At 41.7% G+C, this 20,466-nt stretch overlaps 1 protein-coding gene across 2 annotated transcripts in view; it reads left to right on the plus strand.

Annotated features, from left to right (window-relative positions):
- Positions 1-19,191, plus strand: part of BICD2 (BICD cargo adaptor 2) — a 117,936-nt gene extending 98,745 nt beyond the window's left edge. Inside the window, exons 5-8 of one of the 2 annotated variants that reach the window (XM_069736731.1) lie at positions 256-1,257; positions 1,769-1,920; positions 13,602-13,812; positions 16,939-19,191. In XM_069736731.1, the coding sequence (XP_069592832.1) occupies positions 256-1,257; positions 1,769-1,920; positions 13,602-13,812; positions 16,939-16,944 (1,371 nt within the window). In that variant the 3' untranslated portion in view covers positions 16,945-19,191. Of the gene's footprint in view, positions 1-255; positions 1,258-1,768; positions 1,921-13,601; positions 14,030-16,938 lie in introns of those variants that run through there. The other variant, XM_069736730.1, reaches the window with a different exon arrangement.
- Positions 19,192-20,466: the final 1,275 nt, after the last annotated feature.

Here is a 20,466-nt window from a genome sequence, read left to right on the forward strand (position 1 = left end):
TTTTGAGAACTGGACAATTTTTTATATGTACAGTAGGTAGTATACCCATTGCCTGACACCACCAGTAAGTAAATTATATAAGCATTTGTTAAGATGAATTACAAATGGAAACGTAAAAAAATATAAAGCCACAATACACTGTGGTCTAAATAGTAAGACAACTCAATATATTGCGCAAATTTGTAATATTTAGCATTGATAATGTAACGTGTGTGAGAGTTTCTTTGTACTGACCATGATTTTCTTCGTAACTAGGTGGAACGAGAAAAGGTTAGTTTGTTGTCTACTCTTCAGGAATCTCAGAAACAACTGGAGAACACCAAAGGTGTTCTGTCCGAGCAGAACGACAAGGTTAGCAGGCTCACCGAAAATCTAAATGCCATGAAGAAACTTCATGCCTCCAAGGAACGCCAGTCCTCTCTAGACCATGAGAAAGAGCGGGATAGTCACGAAGATGGAGATTATTATGAGGTTGACATTAATGGTCCTGAGATCTTAGAATGCAAGTACAAGGTAGCCTCGGCAGAAATACTCGACCTGAAAGAAGAACTGAAGACTGTAAAGACCAAATACGAGGAATGCGAGTCAAAATACGAAGAGGACAAGAACAGGTTTGAGAGTGAAACACACGCCATGGTAGAAAAGATCTCCTTACTTGAGAAGACCACACGACAAGACAGAGACCAAGTTGTCAGGCTCGAGAAAGAGTTAAAGAAAGTGAGTGATGTAGCTGGAGAGACACAAGGAAGTCTCACCGTGGCCCAAGATGAGCTGGTTACATTTAGCGAAGAGCTGGCCAATTTGTACCATCATGTGTGTATGTGTAATAATGAAACGCCCAACCGGGTCATGTTGGATTATTACAAGGAGGGCAAAGGTGGAAGAAACAGTCCTGAAGGCAAAGGCCGTAGGTCACCCATACTTCTTTCTAAGGGTCTGTTGAACAACGAAAATGGCCATAGTGAGTCTGGATCTCCTGTATCTCCAATCCCATCTCCTGTTTCTGATCCTAGAAGAGAACCCATGAACATTTATAACCTGATAGCTATAATCCGTGATCAGATCAAGCATTTACAGGCTGCAGTGGACAGGACCACAGAACTATCCCGGCAGCAAGTAGCCAGCCAAGAGCTTGGACCGGCGGTGGATAGAGACAAAGAAGCACTCATGGAAGACATCTTGAAGCTGAAGTCTCTTTTGAGCACTAAGAGGGAACAGATTGCTACGTTGAGAACTGTGCTCAAAGCCAACAAACAAGTAAGTCCCAATTTGATATGGAGCTTAAGCAATTATTTTTTCAATTATAATTTATTCATTGCGTGATACGCTCTGAGGAAAGTAGGTTAGTTCTCATTATTTCAGAAGGGGAAAGTATATTTGCAATTAATCTCTACAGCAGCTGAATCCTCAACCATTTCTTAGCTTGAATGGACCATTCTGACCCTATTTCTTATTCAATCTTATCTTTACTTTAAAGAAACGTTTTCTACTGCGGTGCATCAAATGGATGTATAGTGTTGATTTTCCAGATTAAGGCTTCAAACCGTAATATTCTTCAGTTAATGTCCTTACATTGATAAATATAATAGTAATTTAGGACTAGAATAAAATCATTTTATTTTTTTTGTAAACCTACATATTTTTTTTTTTAATCACTGTTGGAAATTGACAAGTTTTTACGTTTTATAGAGGTATCTCTATAAAAATAATTTGATCATAACAATAACATTTCTTATAGTGAATTTCCTTTTTTTTTTTTCTTTTTCAGACTGCGGAGGTCGCACTCGCCAACTTGAAGAGCAAGTATGAGAATGAGAAGACCATGGTGACGGAGACCATGATGAAACTGCGCAATGAGCTGAAGGCTCTCAAGGAAGACGCTGCTACATTCTCCTCCCTCAGAGCCATGTTTGCTACAAGGTATGTAGACATGACCGATTGCATACACATTCCTAAACTTTTTTTCTTTTTTTTTTAAATAATTTTGTCCAACATGGAAAGCTATGAAACTTTGCAAATCACTTCATTAAGAGATTTGTCTTAATTCCTGTAAAAAAAAACAAAACATATAAGTGGCTTCCAAACCCCGGCTTTTCCCTCAGTCTATTTCTCTACCTTCAGCTGCCCTAATATCCAAGCGTTCTCATTTGGAGTACAGATGATGGCGGTGATGGGTCAACACCTGTCTCCTCCTTGACGTGATCTGCTTACCAGGACAATCTCTTCCAGCAGCTTATCCCCAGAATTAGTGAGACATATAGGTGCTGAGCTGACCCATCACTGCCATCATCTGTGCTCCCAAAGAGTACTTTCTGATATCGGTGCAGCTTAAGGCAAGATAATATACTGGGAAAAAGCCGAGGTTTAGAAGTCACTTGCATGCATTGAATGAAGAAACATCCCCTAATCAAGTATGTTCCAAAATTTCATAATTTTCCATGCTGGACAAAACTCTTATAAAAAAAATATAAATAAAAGTTTAGTTACACTTGGACTTTGAAGGCGTTGTCCACTATTTTTGACTTTCTCCCAATAGTAAGGATATCACAGTTTGACCTTCTGATGGAAATACCAGTGATCGACTCCAATCAGCAAGTGACAGGAAGTGTCCACTTTTACTGCAGTGCCTCCTCAGGGGAGATGAGGCATTACACCCTTTACTTTATATTGATATCCTCAAAAATGAACCATTTTTGACAACACCACTCACTATGACTAACGTATATAAGCTACATACAAGAGGAATCATAAAGTAAACCTTTCTGTGCTCATATTTTATGTATTCGGTCAGTCATGTGTGAGCTAAATTGTACTCATAGATTGCAGGATACAATTGTATTCCCTTCTCTACTATGAGATGTTTAATGACCGGGGAACTCTACGTTATTAAGCTCGTCCTGATCATGGCAGAAAGAGGCAACAAACGTCAAATTAAGGATTCTGCCATTGCTTGGAGTTGTCCCCCCTACCACCCTCTTTATTTTACCACCAGTTGGTTTCTTGTGCATGGTTCACATGGATGACAATATCGAAGGGTTTTACTGGTTTCAGATAAGCCCTGTCCTCTGGATGCAGCTTGTTTTAAATATCAAAACAAACTGTGCGTTGCTCACCCTCACCAGGTGCAGGGATGAGTCTTTACCGGTGCTTCTGGCGTCTGTTATTGTGTGCAGTGCTGTCGGTTTATTGGCTGTCTAAGAACCGCGAAACGTGGGGCGTGAAATCGATCATGGAGCTCAAGCACCAGCGCTACTTGATGCGTACCCAATCACCCCGGTGCTCACTCGAATGGTGAGCATGCTCGCTCCTCACTTGACCCCTGCTGTAAACCTTCTGCCTGTACACTATTAGTAGTTTGAAGCTTTTGACGCAGGTACAGGTGTTGCAAAACTCAGGCCGCTTTCATGTGGGGTCAGTAGTCTTTCATGGCGACATTTGAATGAAACACAAGACACCGGCCAAGGTTGTGAAGCCCCAGAAAACAATTCACAATATGTGGCACAAGTTTGTGCAGGCACTCTGGGATATTGTATAATAAATGAATGGCAATGGAGGCGATTTCTCAATTATGGTATCCTAAAATCCTAATTGCTACCATTGTTTTGCATTTACTTTGATCTTGACCTATCCACTATAATTAGAAATAATTTAGATTTATAATTTCTAGAAACAAAGAAAAGAAAAATATCTGGGCTCTTTTAATTTAATATAATTGATGTGAAATAGATATAAAGGGTTAGTTGAGAATAAAATTTACGTATGTTTGTAACAGTGGCCGATCCTTTTTGTTCTCTATAGAAATAAAACACTGCTGGGGCAGTCTGCCATAGAGAACGCATTAGCCTTTGGTCGACTTTTTCCCGACTCCCTGTGTATGGGGGAGTCGGGAAAGATGGCTGTTGACCGTTCGTTTGGCCAACCAATATTTAATTTGTATGCGGCCATTACTTTAACTTTTTTCCACTTCATTTTCAAGGATTTTAATCTTGTCAAGTCATGTACATTTTATTTGACATCTCCGGATTTGGGAGTGCTAAGCTTTAGGGAACTGCCCAATGGACTTTCTTGTCTTTGCCTGGACTCTCTCTTCCCCCTGGGCCCTCTCTTCCCTCTGGCCCCGGCCTCTCTCTTCCCTCTGACCCCGGCCTCTCTCTTCCCTCTGGCCCCGGCTGTTGTGAATTCTGTGGCAGAGTTCACTCCTGTGGTCACAAGTGGTACTTCGGCTGATTCTCTCTGGGAGCTTCCGTTTGTGGAGGAAAGTGGTACTGCAGCTTCTGAGTTTCCTCCCTCAGGTGATCTGGTGAGGTCGTTAGCTGCTTCTCTACTTAACTCCACCTGATGCTTTTATCCATGCTTCCTGTCAATGTTCCAGTGTTGGACTTGTGTTTCTCTGGATCATTCCTGTGGCCTGCTGCTCTGCATAGCTAAGTGCTTCTTTGCTATTTGTTGCTATTTTTTTCTGTCCAGCTTGTCTATTTGTTTTGCTGGAAGCTCTGGGACGCAAAGGGTGTACCTCCGTGCCGTTAGTTCGGTACGGAGGGTCTTTTTGCCCCCTTTGCGTGGTTTTCTTTAGGGTTTTGTGTAGACCGCAAAGTTATCTTTCCTATCCTCGTTCTGTCTAGAATATCGGGCCTCACTTTGCTGAATCTAGTTCATCCCTACGTTTGTCTTTTCATCTTACTCACAGTCATTATATGTGGGGGGCTGCCTTTTCCTTTGGGGTATTTCTCTGAGGCAAGGTAGGCTTATTTTTCTATCTTCAGGCTAGTTAGTGTCTCAGGCTGTGCCGAGTTGCATAGGGAGCCTTAGGCGCAATCCACAGCTGCCTCTAGTTGTGTTTGGAGAGGATCAGGAATTGCGGTCTACAGAGTTTCCACGTCTCAGAGCTCGTTCTATTATTTTGGGTTATTGTCAGATCACTGTATGTGCTCTGATCGCTATGTACATTGTGTTACTGAAATTGCCTTGCATAACAGTACAGGAAGCCCAAAGTACTAATGATTCTCAATAGAGGGAAAAAAGAAGTTCTGAGACCATTTTTTTTTCTTTGCACTGTGATTTGTCTTTTTTTTCCCCTAGACATTTGGGTGGTTCAGGACACAGGTGTTACAATGGACATTAAAGGTCTGTCTTCATGTGTAGATCAGCTCACGGCAAGAGTTCAAGATATTCAAAATTTTGTGGTTCAGAATTCTTTGTTAGAACCGAGAATTCCTATTCCGGATTTGTTTTTTGGAGATAGAACTAAATTTCTGAGTTTCAAGAATAATTGTAAACTGTTTCTGGCTTTGAAATCTCGCTCCTCTGGTGACTCAGCGCAACAGGTTAGGATCGTCATTTCTTTTTTGCGTGGCGACCCTCAGGACTGGGCATTTTCTCTTGCGTCAGGAGATCCTGCATTGAGTGACATCAATGCGTTTTTCCTGGCGCTTGGATTGCTGTACGATGAGCCTAATTCAGTAGATCAGGCAGAAAAAAATTTGCTGGCTCTATGTCAGGCTCAGGATGAGATAGAGCTATATTGCCAGAAATTTAGAAAATGGTCCGTGCTCACTCAATGGAATGAATCTGCGCTTGCAGCCATTTTCAGAAAGGGTCTCTCTGAAGCCATTAAGGATGTCATGGTGGGATTTCCTATGCCCGCTGGTTTGAATGAGTCTATGTCTTTGGCCATTCAGATCGGTCGACGCTTGCGTGAGCGTAAATCTGTGCACCATTTGGCGGTATTACCTGAGATTAAACCTGAGCCTATGCAGTGCGATAGGACTATGACCAGAGTTGAACGGCAAGAACACAGACGTCTGAATGGGCTGTGTTTCTACTGTGGTGATTCTACTCATGCTATCTCTGATTGTCCTAAGCGCACTAAGCGGTTCGCTAGATCTGCTGCCATTGGTACTGTACAGTCAAAATTTCTTCTGTCCGTTACCTTGATATGCTCCTTGTCGTCGTATTCTGTCATGGCGTTTGTGGATTCAGGCGCTGCCCTGAATTTGATGGACTTGGATTATGCTAAACGTTGTGGGTTTTTATTGGAGCCCTTGCAGTGTCCTATTCCATTGAGAGGAATTGATGCTACACCTTTGGCCAAGAATAAGCCTCAATACTGGACCCAGCTGACCATGTGCATGGCTGCTGCACATCAGGAGGTTATTCGCTTTCTGGTGTTGCATAATCTGCATGATGTGGTCGTGTTGGCGTTGCCATGGCTACAAGCCCATAATCCAGTATTGGATTGGAATTCCATGTTGGTGTCCAGCTGGGGTTGTCAGGGGGTACATGGTGATTTTCCATTTCTGTCAATTTCGTCATCCACCCCTTCTGAGGTTCCAGAGTTCTTGTCTGATTACCGGGATGTATTTGATGAGCCCAAGTCCGATGCCCTGCCTCCGCATAGGGATTGTGATTGTGCTATCAATTTGATTCCTGGTAGTAAATTCCCAAAAGGTCGACTGTTTAATTTATCCGTGCCTGAGCACACCGCTATGCGCAGTTATGTGAAGGAATCCCTGGAGAAGGGGCATATTCGCCCGTCGTCGTCGCCATTGGGAGCAGGGTTCTTTTTTGTGGCCAAGAAGGATGGTTCGCTGAGACCGTGTATAGATTACCGCCTTCTAAATAAGATCACGGTTAAATTTCAGTACCCCTTGCCATTGTTATCTGATTTGTTTGCTCGGATTAAGGGGGCTAGTTGGTTCACTAAGATAGATCTTCGTGGTGCGTATAATCTGGTGAGAATCAGGCAAGGCGATGAATGGAATACTGCATTTAATACGCCCGAGGGTCACTTTGAGTATCTAGTGATGCTGTTCGGACTTGCCAATGCTCCATCAGTGTTTCAATCCTTTATGCATGACATCTTCCGTGAGTACCTGGATAAATTCCTGATTGTGTACTTGGATGACATTTTGATCTTCTCGGATGATTGGGAGTCTCATGTGAAGCAGGTCAGAACGGTTTTTCAGGTCCTGCGTGCTAATTCTTTGTTTGTGAAGAGATCAAAGTGTCTCTTTGGTGTGCAGAAGGTTTCATTTTTGGGGTTTATGTTTTCCCCTTCTACTATCGAGATGGATCCGGTTAAGGTCCAAGCCATCCATGATTGGACTCAGCCGACATCTCTGAAAAGTCTGCAAAAGTTCCTGGGCTTTGCTAATTTTTATCGTCGCTTCATCTGCAATTTTTCTAGTGTTGCCAAACCATTGACCGATTTGACCAAGAAGGCTGCTGATTTGGTCAATTGGTCTTCTGCTGCTGTGGAAGCTTTTCAAGAGTTGAAGCGTCGTTTTTGTTCTGCCCCTGTGTTGTGTCAGCCAGATGTTTCTCTTCCGTTCCAGGTCGAGGTTGATGCTTCTGAGATTGGAGCAGGGGCTGTTTTGTCACAGAGAGGTTCTGGTTGCTCAGTGATGAAACCATGCGCTTTCTTTTCCAGGAAGTTTTCGCCTGCTGAGCGAAATTATGATGTGGGCAACCGAGAGTTGCTGGCCATGAAGTGGGCATTCGAGGAGTGGCGTCATTGGCTTGAAGGAGCTAAGCATCGCGTGGTGGTATTGACTGATCATAAGAACTTGACTTATCTCGAGTCTGCCAAGCGCTTGAATCCTAGACAGGCTCGTTGGTCGCTGTTTTTTGCCCGTTTTGACTTTGTGATTTCGTACCTTCCGGGCTCTAAAAATGTGAAGGCGGATGCTCTGTCTAGGAGTTTTGTGCTCGACTCTCCGGGTTTATCTGAGCCGGCGGGTATCCTCAAGGAAGACGTAATTGTGTCTGCCATCTCCCCTGATTTGCGGCGGGTGCTGCAAAAATTTCAGGCTAATAAACCTGATCGTTGCCCAGCGGAGAAACTGTTTGTCCCTGATAGGTGGACGAATAGAGTTATCTCTGAACTTCATTGTTCGGTGTTGGCTGGTCATCCTGGAATCTTTGGTACCAGAGAGTTAGTGGCTAGATCCTTTTGGTGGCCCTCTCTGTCGCGGATGTGCGTACTTTTGTGCAGTCCTGTGGGATTTGTGCTCGGGCTAAGCCCTGCTGTTCTCGTGCCAGTGGGTTGCTTTTGCCCTTGCCGGTCCCGAAGAGACCTTGGACACATATCTCTATGGATTTTATTTCTGACCTTCCCGTTTCTCAAAAGATGTCAATCATTTGGGTGGTCTGTGATCGCTTCTCTAAGATGGTCCATTTGGTGCCCTTGTCTAAATTACCTTCCTCCTCTGATTTGGTGCCATTGTTCTTCCAGCATGTGGTTCGTTTGCATGGCATTCCGGAGAATATCGTTTCTGACAGAGGTTCCCAGTTTGTTTCGAGGTTTTGGCGAGCCTTTTGTGGTAGGATGGGCATTGACTTGTCTTTTTCCTCGGCTTTCCATCCTCAGACTAATGGCCAGACCGAACGAACCAATCAGACCTTGGAAACATATTTGAGATGTTTTGTTTCTGCTGATCAGGATGACTGGGTGTTCTTTTTGCCTTTGGCTGAGTTCGCCCTTAATAATCGGGCCAGCTCGGCTACCTTGGTTTCGCCGTTTTTCTGCAATTTTGGGTTCCATCCTCGTTTCTCTTCAGGACAGGTTGAGTCTTCGGACTGTCCTGGTGTGGATACTGTGGTGGACAGGTTGCAGCAGATTTGGACTCAGGTAGTGGACAATTTGACCTTGTCCCAGGAGAAGGCTCAACTTTTCGCTAATCGCAGACGCCGTGTGGGTCCCCGACTTCGTGTTGGGGATCTGGTTTGGTTATCTTCTCGTCATATTCCTATGAAGGTTTCCTCTCCTAAGTTTAAACCTCGTTTTATTGGTCCGTATAGGATTTCTGAGGTTCTTAATCCTGTGTCTTTTCGTCTGACCCTTCCAGATTCTTTTTCCATACATAACGTATTCCATAGGTCATTGTTGCGGAGATACGTGGCACCTATGGTTCCATCTGTTGAGCCTCCTGCCCCGGTTTTGGTGGAGGGGGAATTGGAGTATATTGTGGAGAAGATTTTGGATTCTCGTGTTTCAAGACGGAAACTCCAGTATCTGGGTAAATGGAAGGGTTATGCTCAGGAAGATAATTCCTGGGTTTTTGCCTCTGATGTCCATGCTCCCGATCTTGTTCGTGCCTTTCATGTGGCTCATCCTGGTCGGCCTGGGGGCTCTGGTGAGGGTTCGGTGACCCCTCCTCAAGGGGGGGGTACTGTTGTGAATTCTGTGGCAGAGTTCACTCCTGTGGTCACAAGTGGTACTTCGGCTGATTCTCTCTGGGAGCTTCCGTTTGTGGAGGAAAGTGGTACTGCAGCTTCTGAGTTTCCTCCCTCAGGTGATCTGGTGAGGTCGTTAGCTGCTTCTCTACTTAACTCCACCTGATGCTTTGATCCATGCTTCCTGTCAATGTTCCAGTGTTGGACTTGTGTTTCTCTGGATCATTCCTATGGCCTGCTGCTCTGCATAGCTAAGTGCTTCTTTGCTATTTGTTGCTATTTTTTCTGTCCACCTTGCCTATTTGTTTTGCTGGAAGCTCTGGGATGCAAAGGGTGTACCTCCGTGCCGTTAGTTCGGTACGGAGGGTCTTTTTGCCCCCTTTGCGTGGTTTTCTTTAGGGTTTTGTGTAGACCGCAAAGTTATCTTTCCTATCCTCGTTCTGTCTAGAATATCGGGCCTCACTTTGCTGAATCTAATTCATCCCTACGTTTGTCTTTTCATCTTACTCACAGTCATTATATGTGGGGGGCTGCCTTTTCCTTTGGGGTATTTCTCTGAGGCAAGGTAGGCTTATTTTTCTATCTTCAGGCTAGTTAGTTTCTCAGGCTGTGCCGAGTTGCATAGGGAGCCTTAGGCGCAATCCACAGCTGCCTCTAGTTGTGTTTGGAGAGGATCAGGAATTGCGGTCTACAGAGTTTCCACGTCTCAGAGCTCGTTCTATTATTTTGGGTTATTGTCAGATCACTGTATGTGCTCTGATCGCTATGTACATTGTGTTACTGAAATTGCCTTGCATAACACCCGGCCTCTCTCTTCCCTCTGGCCCCGGCCTCTCTCTTCCCTCTGGCCCCGGCCTCTCTCTTCCCTCTGGCCCCGGCCTCTCTCTTCCCTCTGGCCCCGGCCTCTCTCTTCCCTCTGGCCCCGGCCTCTCTCTTCCCTCTGGCCCCCGCGCTCTCCCTTCCCTCTGGCCCCCGCGCTCTCCCTTCCCTCTGGCCCCCGCGCTCTCCCTTCCCTCTGGCCCCCGCGCTCTCCCTTCCCTCTGGCCCCCGCGCTCTCCCTTCCCTCTGGCCCCCGCGCTCTCCCTTCCCTCTGGCCCCCGCGCTCCCACCCACTGGACTTCATCTCCTGTGCCTTCCTCATTTCCCAAGCAATGTTTTCTCTGACACCCAACGTCGTTATAAGCTGGAGCCTTCCTTTCTGTAATGCTAAAGCCTGTCTAAATTTCATGCTTTTCGTGGCTTATGCAGCATGAAACATCTGGCAGGTTCCCTTTAAAGAAAATTGGAATCCGATGTAAATGTCATAAAATTACCAGCATTTCTCTAACTATGCAGATCTGCTGCTTTTATTAGGTCCAAGATCCCCATATGTCCTTGACACTGATCTGAATGAAGGTTTTTGCATTTGATGTCTGAAGAAATCCTTGTGCCCTGCCTATTGGATTTAGGATTATTTTGGCTCATGCATTGGTACATCGTGCAGAATTCACTTTGAAAATTGATTGCGTCTGCCGGTCACGTACCTTCCTGCCAAATGCTATTAATCAGACAAAAAGGCTTCATTAAAGTGGTTTTAAGCACCCGGCCCATCTGTGCTGATCATTCCTGTACAGAACATTAATCAGTCAGATCTGATCACCGGTTATATATAGGCCAACTGCTAGAGGACTTTACAGCAGGCTAATCCTACACAAGTCCTAATTTATGGGACTTTTTATAACCCTGATTTCTCCTGCTCGCTCACAGTGGAATCAAATCCATGACAGTGTTCTGTTTAGTGCAGTACATCTGTATGTTCTCTGGCTAGGACATACCCAGCAGTACAAGCTCATGTAGACATGGAAGTATACAATTTGCATGAAAATTGGGAAATTGCCGTTACTTGTAAAAGACTTTTCAAGGGTTGGTCCAATGCCTAACATTTTTTCAAATTTACACTTATTTAAAATTCTGATCCTAACTTGCCACACTTCTTGGTTTTTCTTTTTTCCCCACTTTTCCATGATCCAACATGCATAGGAGAGTATAGAACTTCATCAATGATGTTTCTTCCATGGGTTGGTCCTTCTGTTCTTCCCTCTCGCTTGTTCCTCCTTGACCGCCTCTTCTTGGGTTGGTCCTACCATCCCCCCTGTTCTCTTGTTCCTCTTTCACCTCCTCTTCTTGGGTTGGTCCTACTGTCCCTCCTTCTCGCTTGTTTCTCCTTCACTTCTTCTTTTTGGGTTGGTGCTACCGTTCCCTCCTCGCTCTTGTTCCTCCTTTACCGCCTCTTTTTGCTTGAAACAGAACATAATGAATGATGTCCGCTCCAGTGCCTGAGCTCCTCTACTGAACATGTGTTTTAATGTTTCCTAATTGGAAACCACGTTGCAATTGTGGGTCTTTTTGGCAGTTCCTGCAATAATCTTATCCCGTAAAAAAGCATTGAAACTGCCACTGTGTTGCGCTAATGCTGACATTTTTGGCAAAATGAGGTCTTTACCGGGAATCCGTAGCCTGAATCTAGAATGGGCTTCATTGACACTGCACTGTCAGCTGCAATTGATCCAGAACAATGTGGCTCAGTTATTGTTGCTAATCAGCTGGCACTGCCATTCTGGGGTCTCGGCATAGAGAGAAAGGTAAGGGGGCATATATACGGTAAATGACTTTTCACCTGCACCAAAGCGACTGATTTGGAAATCATTACAGAGGATGGAAAGGGAAGATTTTACAGTTCACTCATCACTGGGGCTGGTCCCTTCAAATGAGACCTTTTTTAGAGTTTGCAATATAAAATTACATCTCCCCCCACCCTAATAAAAAATGATAGTTTTTCTATATATCAGCCAGCAAGAGAAGGTCCCCAATTCCATGAATTATTTGTAAGTTTGGCTGAGAGTAATATTACAGAATGGACCATTCATACATAATGTAATATTTAAGGGAGAAAAGTTCTGTTGCTTGAAGTAAGTGCAGCAATTAGTCTGCAGCCATTTAGTACTGCAGAGAGTAATGTCTTCCCGAGGCTGCTCAGGCACAAAGGGATTTATTAATACATGAAGGCGGCTCCCGGGGGAAGCTCCAGAGTAATTATATAGATGCAGCTCTGAAATCGGTGGTATAAATAGAGGGGGGATCATCTGGGAACCCATGTCAGATTCAGGTCACCCAGTTTACAACTAAGTGGAAAGGAGTGCTTTCCCAGAAATCGGAATAACAAATATGCCTACGTGTCATTGCATTACAGCTCATTATCTCTTGTACATTTTTGTAGCAATTTTTATAACCATAGAGCCTACTTACACGTCACCCAACAATCTACTATTTTCTGAGACAATCCAACAGGTCAAAAAAAATGGCCTGGCTTCTGCTCGAAAGTGGGCGCTTTAGGCTGTTGCTAGTAGTTTTGTGATTGTTGCCAGTGCTTGGGTGTTTAAATTTCCAGATTTTGTGTTTTTTAAAAGCCCAATTGCGTGATTAACCATCGACTCGTGTAAAATGTCACCGATCAGCCGATGAACGAGCTTATTGGATCGTTAATAGATAAAATCGCATTTACATGGGGCGATATGCTGCCCACAACATACAGACTGTATGGGAACAGAATGATCAGATTAACAAAATCATTTTGTTCCCATACAGTATTGTTGACCCACGTGATAGGGCCATAAACAAGAGTTGATGGACTTGTAGATAGTCAACCAACGCTTGACTGAAATGAGTGTGCATAAACAGGCTTAAAACTTTAATCCCTAGTTTACATTTACCCTGTGTGATAAACTGAGCAGTGCATCGAGAATTCCAAGCAAATCTAAAAAAAAAAAGGAGCTTCCGACATTGAGCACATGGAATCACTGTTGACTGTTTGGCCGCTGTGGATCAAAGTGACTCTGTGTTGAATGGTTCCAATAGAGGTTCTTTTTACGTGGACACAAGTGCAGTAGTGTAGCAGACTGCTTTTTGTGTCCACCTAAAAAGAGGGACACTGTTGAAACGGGTTCCACACTAATGTGAATCCATGTGTGGCATTATACTGAATGGCTCTCATGGGGACTCCATCTGAAACCATGATGTAGGGCTCAGTGTAGAGTGTTGTATGAATGTGAACTAAGTCTAACGTTATAGACATTACTTTAGGAAACGCTTGTAGAGAGGGTGCGCCTTATACACATTACTTTAGGAAAGGCTTGTAGAGAGGGTGCCCATCTTGGGTTGTACAATTTTGTTCTCTTTCCATAGAACAGAGTGGCCTAGTTTCAGGAGTCTCACGCTTGCCAAACTTGACCAATTGGGTTATGGCTAGTGTAAGGCTTGAAAGAGTTATTGGTTGATAGACAAGCCCAAAGTAATATTCTCTGCATCATACACTTTCCAAGCAACCATGTTCTCCGCATAACACACAGCCGTTGTTTTAAAATCTATATTTTCAATTCTCTTCCCCCTAGATGCGACGAATATGTCACGCAGCTCGACGAAATGCAGAGACAGCTGGCAGCTGCAGAAGACGAGAAGAAGACCTTGAACTCTCTGCTCCGCATGGCCATCCAGCAGAAGCTAGCACTGACGCAACGTCTGGAGCATCTGGAGCTTGACAACGAGCAGGCCCGGCGCGTGCGCACAAAATCCACGTCCAAAACCAAAACTAGTAACCCCAGTGTAAGTCACGTTCGCTCCTGTGCGGACAGGTCTGAGGGCTCTGTCCTCAACAACCAGGTGTTTTGCAGTGAGAAATATAAGATCTGCTGTGACTAGAGAAGGCAGAACCTTGTTTTTCCCGCTTGGATAGTCCGCGCATGAAATGCCAATTGCTACAATATTTCAGCCACTAAACCTGCGCTGGTCTGTTGTTAAACTGTGTATGCAAATGGTTTTATTAAGCTAAGCTTAATTCTAACTAACACTTGTATGGGGGGGGGGAGCTTGCGACAAGTTAACGCAGGAAGGAGACGGAGCAGCACTTCCGAAGTTAACCTGTCAGGCGGTTTTCTTTTGACTTTCTTTTTGGGAAATGGATTGCAAACTGAAGCCATAATCACTGTTTTTGGACCGGTCTTGCATTATATTCGCAAGCTGGTATTAGATGTTGGGCAGCTATTCTCGTTAATGCATGGAGAAAAATTTACTTTTTATATAAAAACCAATATATGGGTTAAACAGGAGACATCGCAGCCCGTCTCTCTGAGTCTGGAAGTGATTGTCAGCCACTTTGTGGTCACGACACATGAGCGCTTCCAAAAAAAAATATAATTGCAGATGAGAGAGAATTTGGACGGGAAATCGAAATGGTAATTAAAAGAGGCAGACATTCTTGCCCATCTCGTAGCAGTGATTAAAAGCTTCAGGGGTCGCCTATCTGGTGGGGGGTCCGTAACCGGTCCATTTGGTCGGTGGCCTGCTGTAATGCATGTGTCGGTATCATGCACCATTCTAGCGATCCGGAGTAAGTTGTAAAAAGTTGTGTGGAGGAATAAGTGAAGTTTAGCACAGGTCTTACCATCTGCCACCTTTCACGAGCATCTCTTGCAGTACGAGCTAATGCATGCTTTGCTAATCTTTCATTTTAATCCAAGTCAAAAGGAGCACAGATTGAGAAAAATGACCTCTAGTCCTTATGTGCCACGTGGTTGGGAAAATCTGCTCAAGTATTAACAAGCTAACAGTATGCAGAAATTAGTTTGGACTTCAGAATACTTGATGGTAGGAACACACCAAAAATAAAAAATCTAAATACATGCTGGAAAAGGAGACGTGTGGGCCCCGTTCCGGCAAGCAAACATCTTACCATTTAACTCCAGAATTATTGGCAGTTTCTTTTTTTTTTTACTGTCATAGAATACACTGTCCGAAGAAAATCTGCATTATTTATGCAAGCACATAGCGTAACAGGGCTCTACAATTAAAAAGAAATGCTGACCCCTAGGGGTCCATGCCTCATTTAGGAAAGCCAGGACGCTTGAATTATATTATGCCAATTTTGTAATTCAAGTGAAGGAAATAATAAAATGGTTTTAAAAAAAAAAATAAAAACAAACCTGGAAATTGTGCCGGAAAAAAAAAATAAAATAAAAAGGAACGCAATCGAGCCTTAGTTGATCGGAGGTTGAAATACGGCACAATGGTTTTATTTTGGGGAAGGAAAACAAAAATCTATTTAAAGTGCCTACTTTGTGATGCTGTACTATTGTAAAGCCCTGTTCATTCTGGAATTTTCTTAGCAATTTTTTACGTATATTTAGCTTCTTCAGGTCGGAATGGATTGTGTCCTTACTCCCCTAACACCAGTCCCCCTGCTTGTATCCCTTTACTTATTTTTTTTCTACACGCTGTGACCCCGGCACCGCTTCTTATCACATCACTGCCATTCTTTATAGATTATCAGCACTTTGCTTCCTGCGTCGCGACACTCTGCCGCTAAGTAGGCTCAGGTATTGGAGGAATCATGGCCTGGTTTTCCCGAGTGGTGGAGTGTAAAAAGCATTGAGAAATTGCATGTTAGCAAAGGGTTGTGTTTTGGTTTTTTTCTTCCTAAAATATTTACACTTTATATATCCCTCATTAATGTTTTTCTGTATCCTTGCAAGAAACGGATCAGTAGAAAATCTTAAAGAAATGCACAACTATTGGGAGTCGTCACACACTTCATTATGTCACCAACCGAGATCACTCATATTTTCTTCTTTTTCTTTTTTTTTTTTTGGCTTTGTAATCATTTGGACTAATTTTTAGCATTTTGTTTTTCTTTTTTGTTTTTGTCTTTTCTTCGTAATCATTTACACAAGTTTTTTGCATTTTTTTTCTTTTGTTTTAGGCATTTCTTTGTAATCATTTCGGCTAATTTTTAGCATTTTCTTTTTCTTTTTTGTTTTTGTCTTTTCTTCGTAATCATTTACACAAGTTTTTTGCATTTTTTTTTCTTTTATTTTAGGCTTTTCTTTGTAATCATTAATTCTAATTTTTAGCATTTTTTTCTTTTGCTTTTGGCTTTTCTTAATCTTTTTAGCCTAATATTTTTGTCCAATAATATATATATATATATATATATATATATATATATGTATATATATATATATATATATATATATATATATATATAATTTTTTTTTTTTTTCTTTAGGGGCTCAACTTATGTTTAGCACAAACAAACTGATCCACTGCCCCCCATCTTTTTAGCGCAAGTACAAAATCCTGCTCGGATTCACTTTTTATTTCTTCAGTATAGAGATTTTTTTTTTCCAATTTGGAATGGTCTGAAGTTCTTAGGTTGGCATCCTATATTTGCCATATTCTTATATAATGATATAATTATTATTTTCTTTTAGTTATTGCAATATTTATGCTTTTCTCTATAAACACCAATGCATTATTCACTTTAGGCATTATCTTTTTTTTTTCTCTCTGCATGGGAATAGAAGACAATAATGCACTTACTAATTATCTTCCTGCATGTTCAGTGCACAAATGCAAAAAAAAAAAGCTTCACTTTTTTTTTTTTTTAATTACACTTTTTATGACTCCAGAGCTTTAGCAAATATTGTTCAACACCTGTAAGAAATGTGCTACCTTGCATAAGTCGCATCCCCGCTAATACTCCTTTTATTAAAGTCTCCGAGAGAGCACAGCGCTTATTCTATATGCCTGGAACACTAATGACTGCTGCCTGGCCTTGCTTCATTTTAATTTTTCCAACTAACACAATCTGCACGGATCCTTATCAGTAAATTCCCGATTTTTGTCATTTTAAAATTTCTAATTTTAATTTAATTTTTTTTTCCATTTTTTCAGTTGTAGAATAGTTCCCGAAGAAGAACTTGCGATCCCAGTGCACTGAGATGCACCTAACTCCTCCAATCCGAGTAGCTCCTGACTAATTAGAGCCTATGGCACAAAAAATCTATTTTAGACGGGAAACTACTGCGCCCACCTTTAATCTGATATGTTTTACAGTAAGCGTTCCTTCCCATTTCTTTTCTTTTTTTTTTATGGTTTTTTTTTTAATATATCAAAATATATTCTCAGAATCCAAAAAAGCTTTACTATAATATGCTGCTGGGGAAGAAAACTTACAAGTGCTGAACAAAACGCTACGTTCAACTATCCAATGGTCCAGTAAAGTTGGGTAAAGGTTTTTTTTTTTATTATTATTATTATTCTATTATTATTATTATTTTACATCCGATTGTTAAACCTGTGCACTTTTGATATTCAATTTTTTTTTTTTTTTTTAGTTATATTTTACGTAGAAATGTTCTAAACATCTCGTGGCTGCATTATTAGCCTCGACATGGCGTTTTTTTTTTTTTCCTTGTTAGGCGTCTTGATTTACGTATCAGCACGTCGCAAGGAAAATACCGATTTTGTTTTATGGGTTAATACACTTGACGTTAGATATCTATAAATTTATATGTTCTGTCTTCTTACGGCTTTTTTTTTTTCCACAATTGTTTTTTTTTTTTTTGTGTGTGTGTTTTGAATTACTGGTTTTTAACTGCCATGTTCATAAAAAAAATAAAAATCCAGGGTCTGAAAATTCTGGGGTTTTCATACTATATTATTATTCTTAGGAATAGCTTAATGTAACAAGGAAAAAACTTGACTTTCTTTGGTTAAAACAGAAATAGGCACTTGGAAAAAAAATGCATTTAATAACTAGTATTGCCTAAAAATTTCAGATTGGTCTGATTTTTTTTTTTTAGGAAATCAAGAATTGCTGATGAACCGAATTTTTTACAACTGTTACCAATTAAAATTCCAAATTGGAATTGTTTCTTTTTTTTAGTTTAGTTTTTACTGTTTTCTTTATTATTGTGCCAAATTCTGGTACATCTAGAAACGTCAGTGCTAAACTTGTCAAATACCGAGTGTTTCTAAAGCCTTTGTTATGGATACCAGTAGTGCCTTTTTTGAGAAATCTTAGATCAACTTTGATGGGAATTTTAAAAAAATTAAAACATGAAAAATTCTGGGGAAAAAAGTAAAGAAACCATGCGGAGCAATAAGAGCAAAAGACAAAACATCATCTTGCATATTTTTAATGGAGATACGTCTATATTTCCGGAAAATGAAAAATTGTAAAAAATTCCGTTAATCAGTGATTCTTTTTCAGCGCAGATCCTTGCTAATTCAGGGATCGAGACAAATAATTAATGTCTGCAAACCAAAACTAATAGCTTTGAAAAAAAAAAATGTTTTTTTTTTTCCTTTTTAATATGGCAAGATATATTACTGACACATTTGTGGTGGTGGTCCGCCCTTCTCTGGTGGCGGGCGGAACGCGAGGACTTATCTGTTACCTGTGTACGGTGGTGGACGTAGCCTTATCATTCTATCGCTAGCAAATGTGGGAAAACAACGCATTAATATCTGCTCTTGCATGTTGTATTTAACTGCTGTGGTTTTCAGGAAACAGAATCTGCAAGCGGCATCAACAAGCTCCGCTCGGCGGCACCAATAAACTCCGCTCGGCGGCACCAACAAGCTTCGCGGTTGTTTGTTGAGGCCTAAGGAAATTGTTTTTGTAATTGGTACTTGGAAACGGACATCGTTTTTGCAATTTTTTTTTGCAACGTGACGATGAGAAAAAAAAAAGTTTTTGAAAAATTTTAATTACCTGTTATAAGGGGGAAAAATGGTTTCTGTTTGCTGGAAAAACAGTTTGGATTCTAGATGTTGGGTTTTTATATGGCTCATCTTTTACAGTATTGATCTTTTAAAATATTGTTACTGCAAATGATTTCATCTGTTCTGTGGGTATTTATTTGAAATGATTTCATAAAGTACTGTATTATGTTAATGTGCATTATTTTTAGTGGCAAAAGTGTTCTTCAGTTACATGTCATATGCACGTACTCTTGCCAAGTAACCTTTACACAGATCGGAAAGTGGAAGCGGTTCGCTGTTGCGTAGATTGGCGCTTCTTTTTTTTTTATAAAGGTCTGCCTAGTGAATGAAAAGTGTTAATGACATTAATACAAGGTTGTGTGTAGGAAGTTGCCTGTGTAAGGGTAGTCACATGTATCAATAAAAATGATAAAGGAACTTTGTGTCTGCTTTGTTTTTACTTTTGGAATTTATGGGGCCATTGTACATATTGGTGATGAGCGAATGTGCTGTGGGATAAGGTGTTATTTGAGCATGCTTGGGTGCTAACCGAGTGACTTCGGTGTGATAGAATATGTTTGATGCCCCTGCATGTGTTGTGGCTGTCTCTCACTCACGGATACATATATATATATATATATATATATATATATATATATTTGTATTCATATACAGTTGTGCTCAAAAGTTTACCCAGAAGTTGCACATGGGACGTACTTGGACGTTCCAACATGACATCGATCCGAAACATAAAGCCAAGTCGACCTGTCTTTGGCTACAGCAGAGCAAAGTGAAGGTTCTGGAGAGGCCATCTCAGTCTCCTGACCTCAATATCATTGAGCCACTCTGGGGAAATCTCAAGGGTGCCGTTCATGCTAGACTGCCCAGGAATTTAGAGGAACTGGAGGCTTTTTGCCAAGAAGTGGGCAGCTTTACATCTGAGAAAATAAAGAACCTCATCCACAACTATCACTAAAGACTTCAAGCTGTCCTTGATGTTAGAGGGGGCAATACACGGTATTAAGAAATGGGGTATGTGAACTTTTGTTCAGGGTCATTTGGATGTTTTGGGTTGCCATTATAATTTCAAAAGAGAAACTACAGTAGTGTGATAATAAATGGCTTCACCCAACCACTAATCATGAGTGGAGAAAAAGTTTTGGTGTTATCATTCATATTCTCTAAAAAAAAGGCCAAGACTGCCGGGGTATGTAAACTTTTGAGCACAACTGTATATGTGTTGTGTTATAACCTATGACAACCGTCCATATATAAAGGGAATTTTCACTTCTCCCCATGCTTGAGACTATGGAAGTGGAGAGTAGTGAACATTAATTTTCCTTAGTAGCGAACACAGGTGATCGCCTAGCAGCTGCAGGAAGCTGACGGCTGTGGCTAACACGTGTGCCGGTTATTAAAGATAATGAATATTCACTTCTCCCCATTCTCAGGACTATGGGAGTGGAGAGCAGTGAATATTCATTTTTCTTAGTAGCGAACACAGGTGATCGCCTAGCAGCTGCAGGAAGTGGACAGCCGTGGATAATAGATGTGCCGGTTATTAAAGAAAATTAATATTCACTGCTCCCCACTCCTGTAGTTTCGCTCAGCTCTGTGGTGGCTTCAGTTCGGAGATGGAAGGGACTATTGGCATCGGGAGCAGTGAATATTCATCTTCAAATAGCGGGCACACGTTTTAGCAGCAGCTGCCAG

This window comes from Ranitomeya imitator, chromosome 8 (genome assembly GCF_032444005.1).
Source record: "Ranitomeya imitator isolate aRanImi1 chromosome 8, aRanImi1.pri, whole genome shotgun sequence".
Taxonomy (NCBI): Eukaryota; Metazoa; Chordata; class Amphibia; order Anura; family Dendrobatidae; genus Ranitomeya; species Ranitomeya imitator.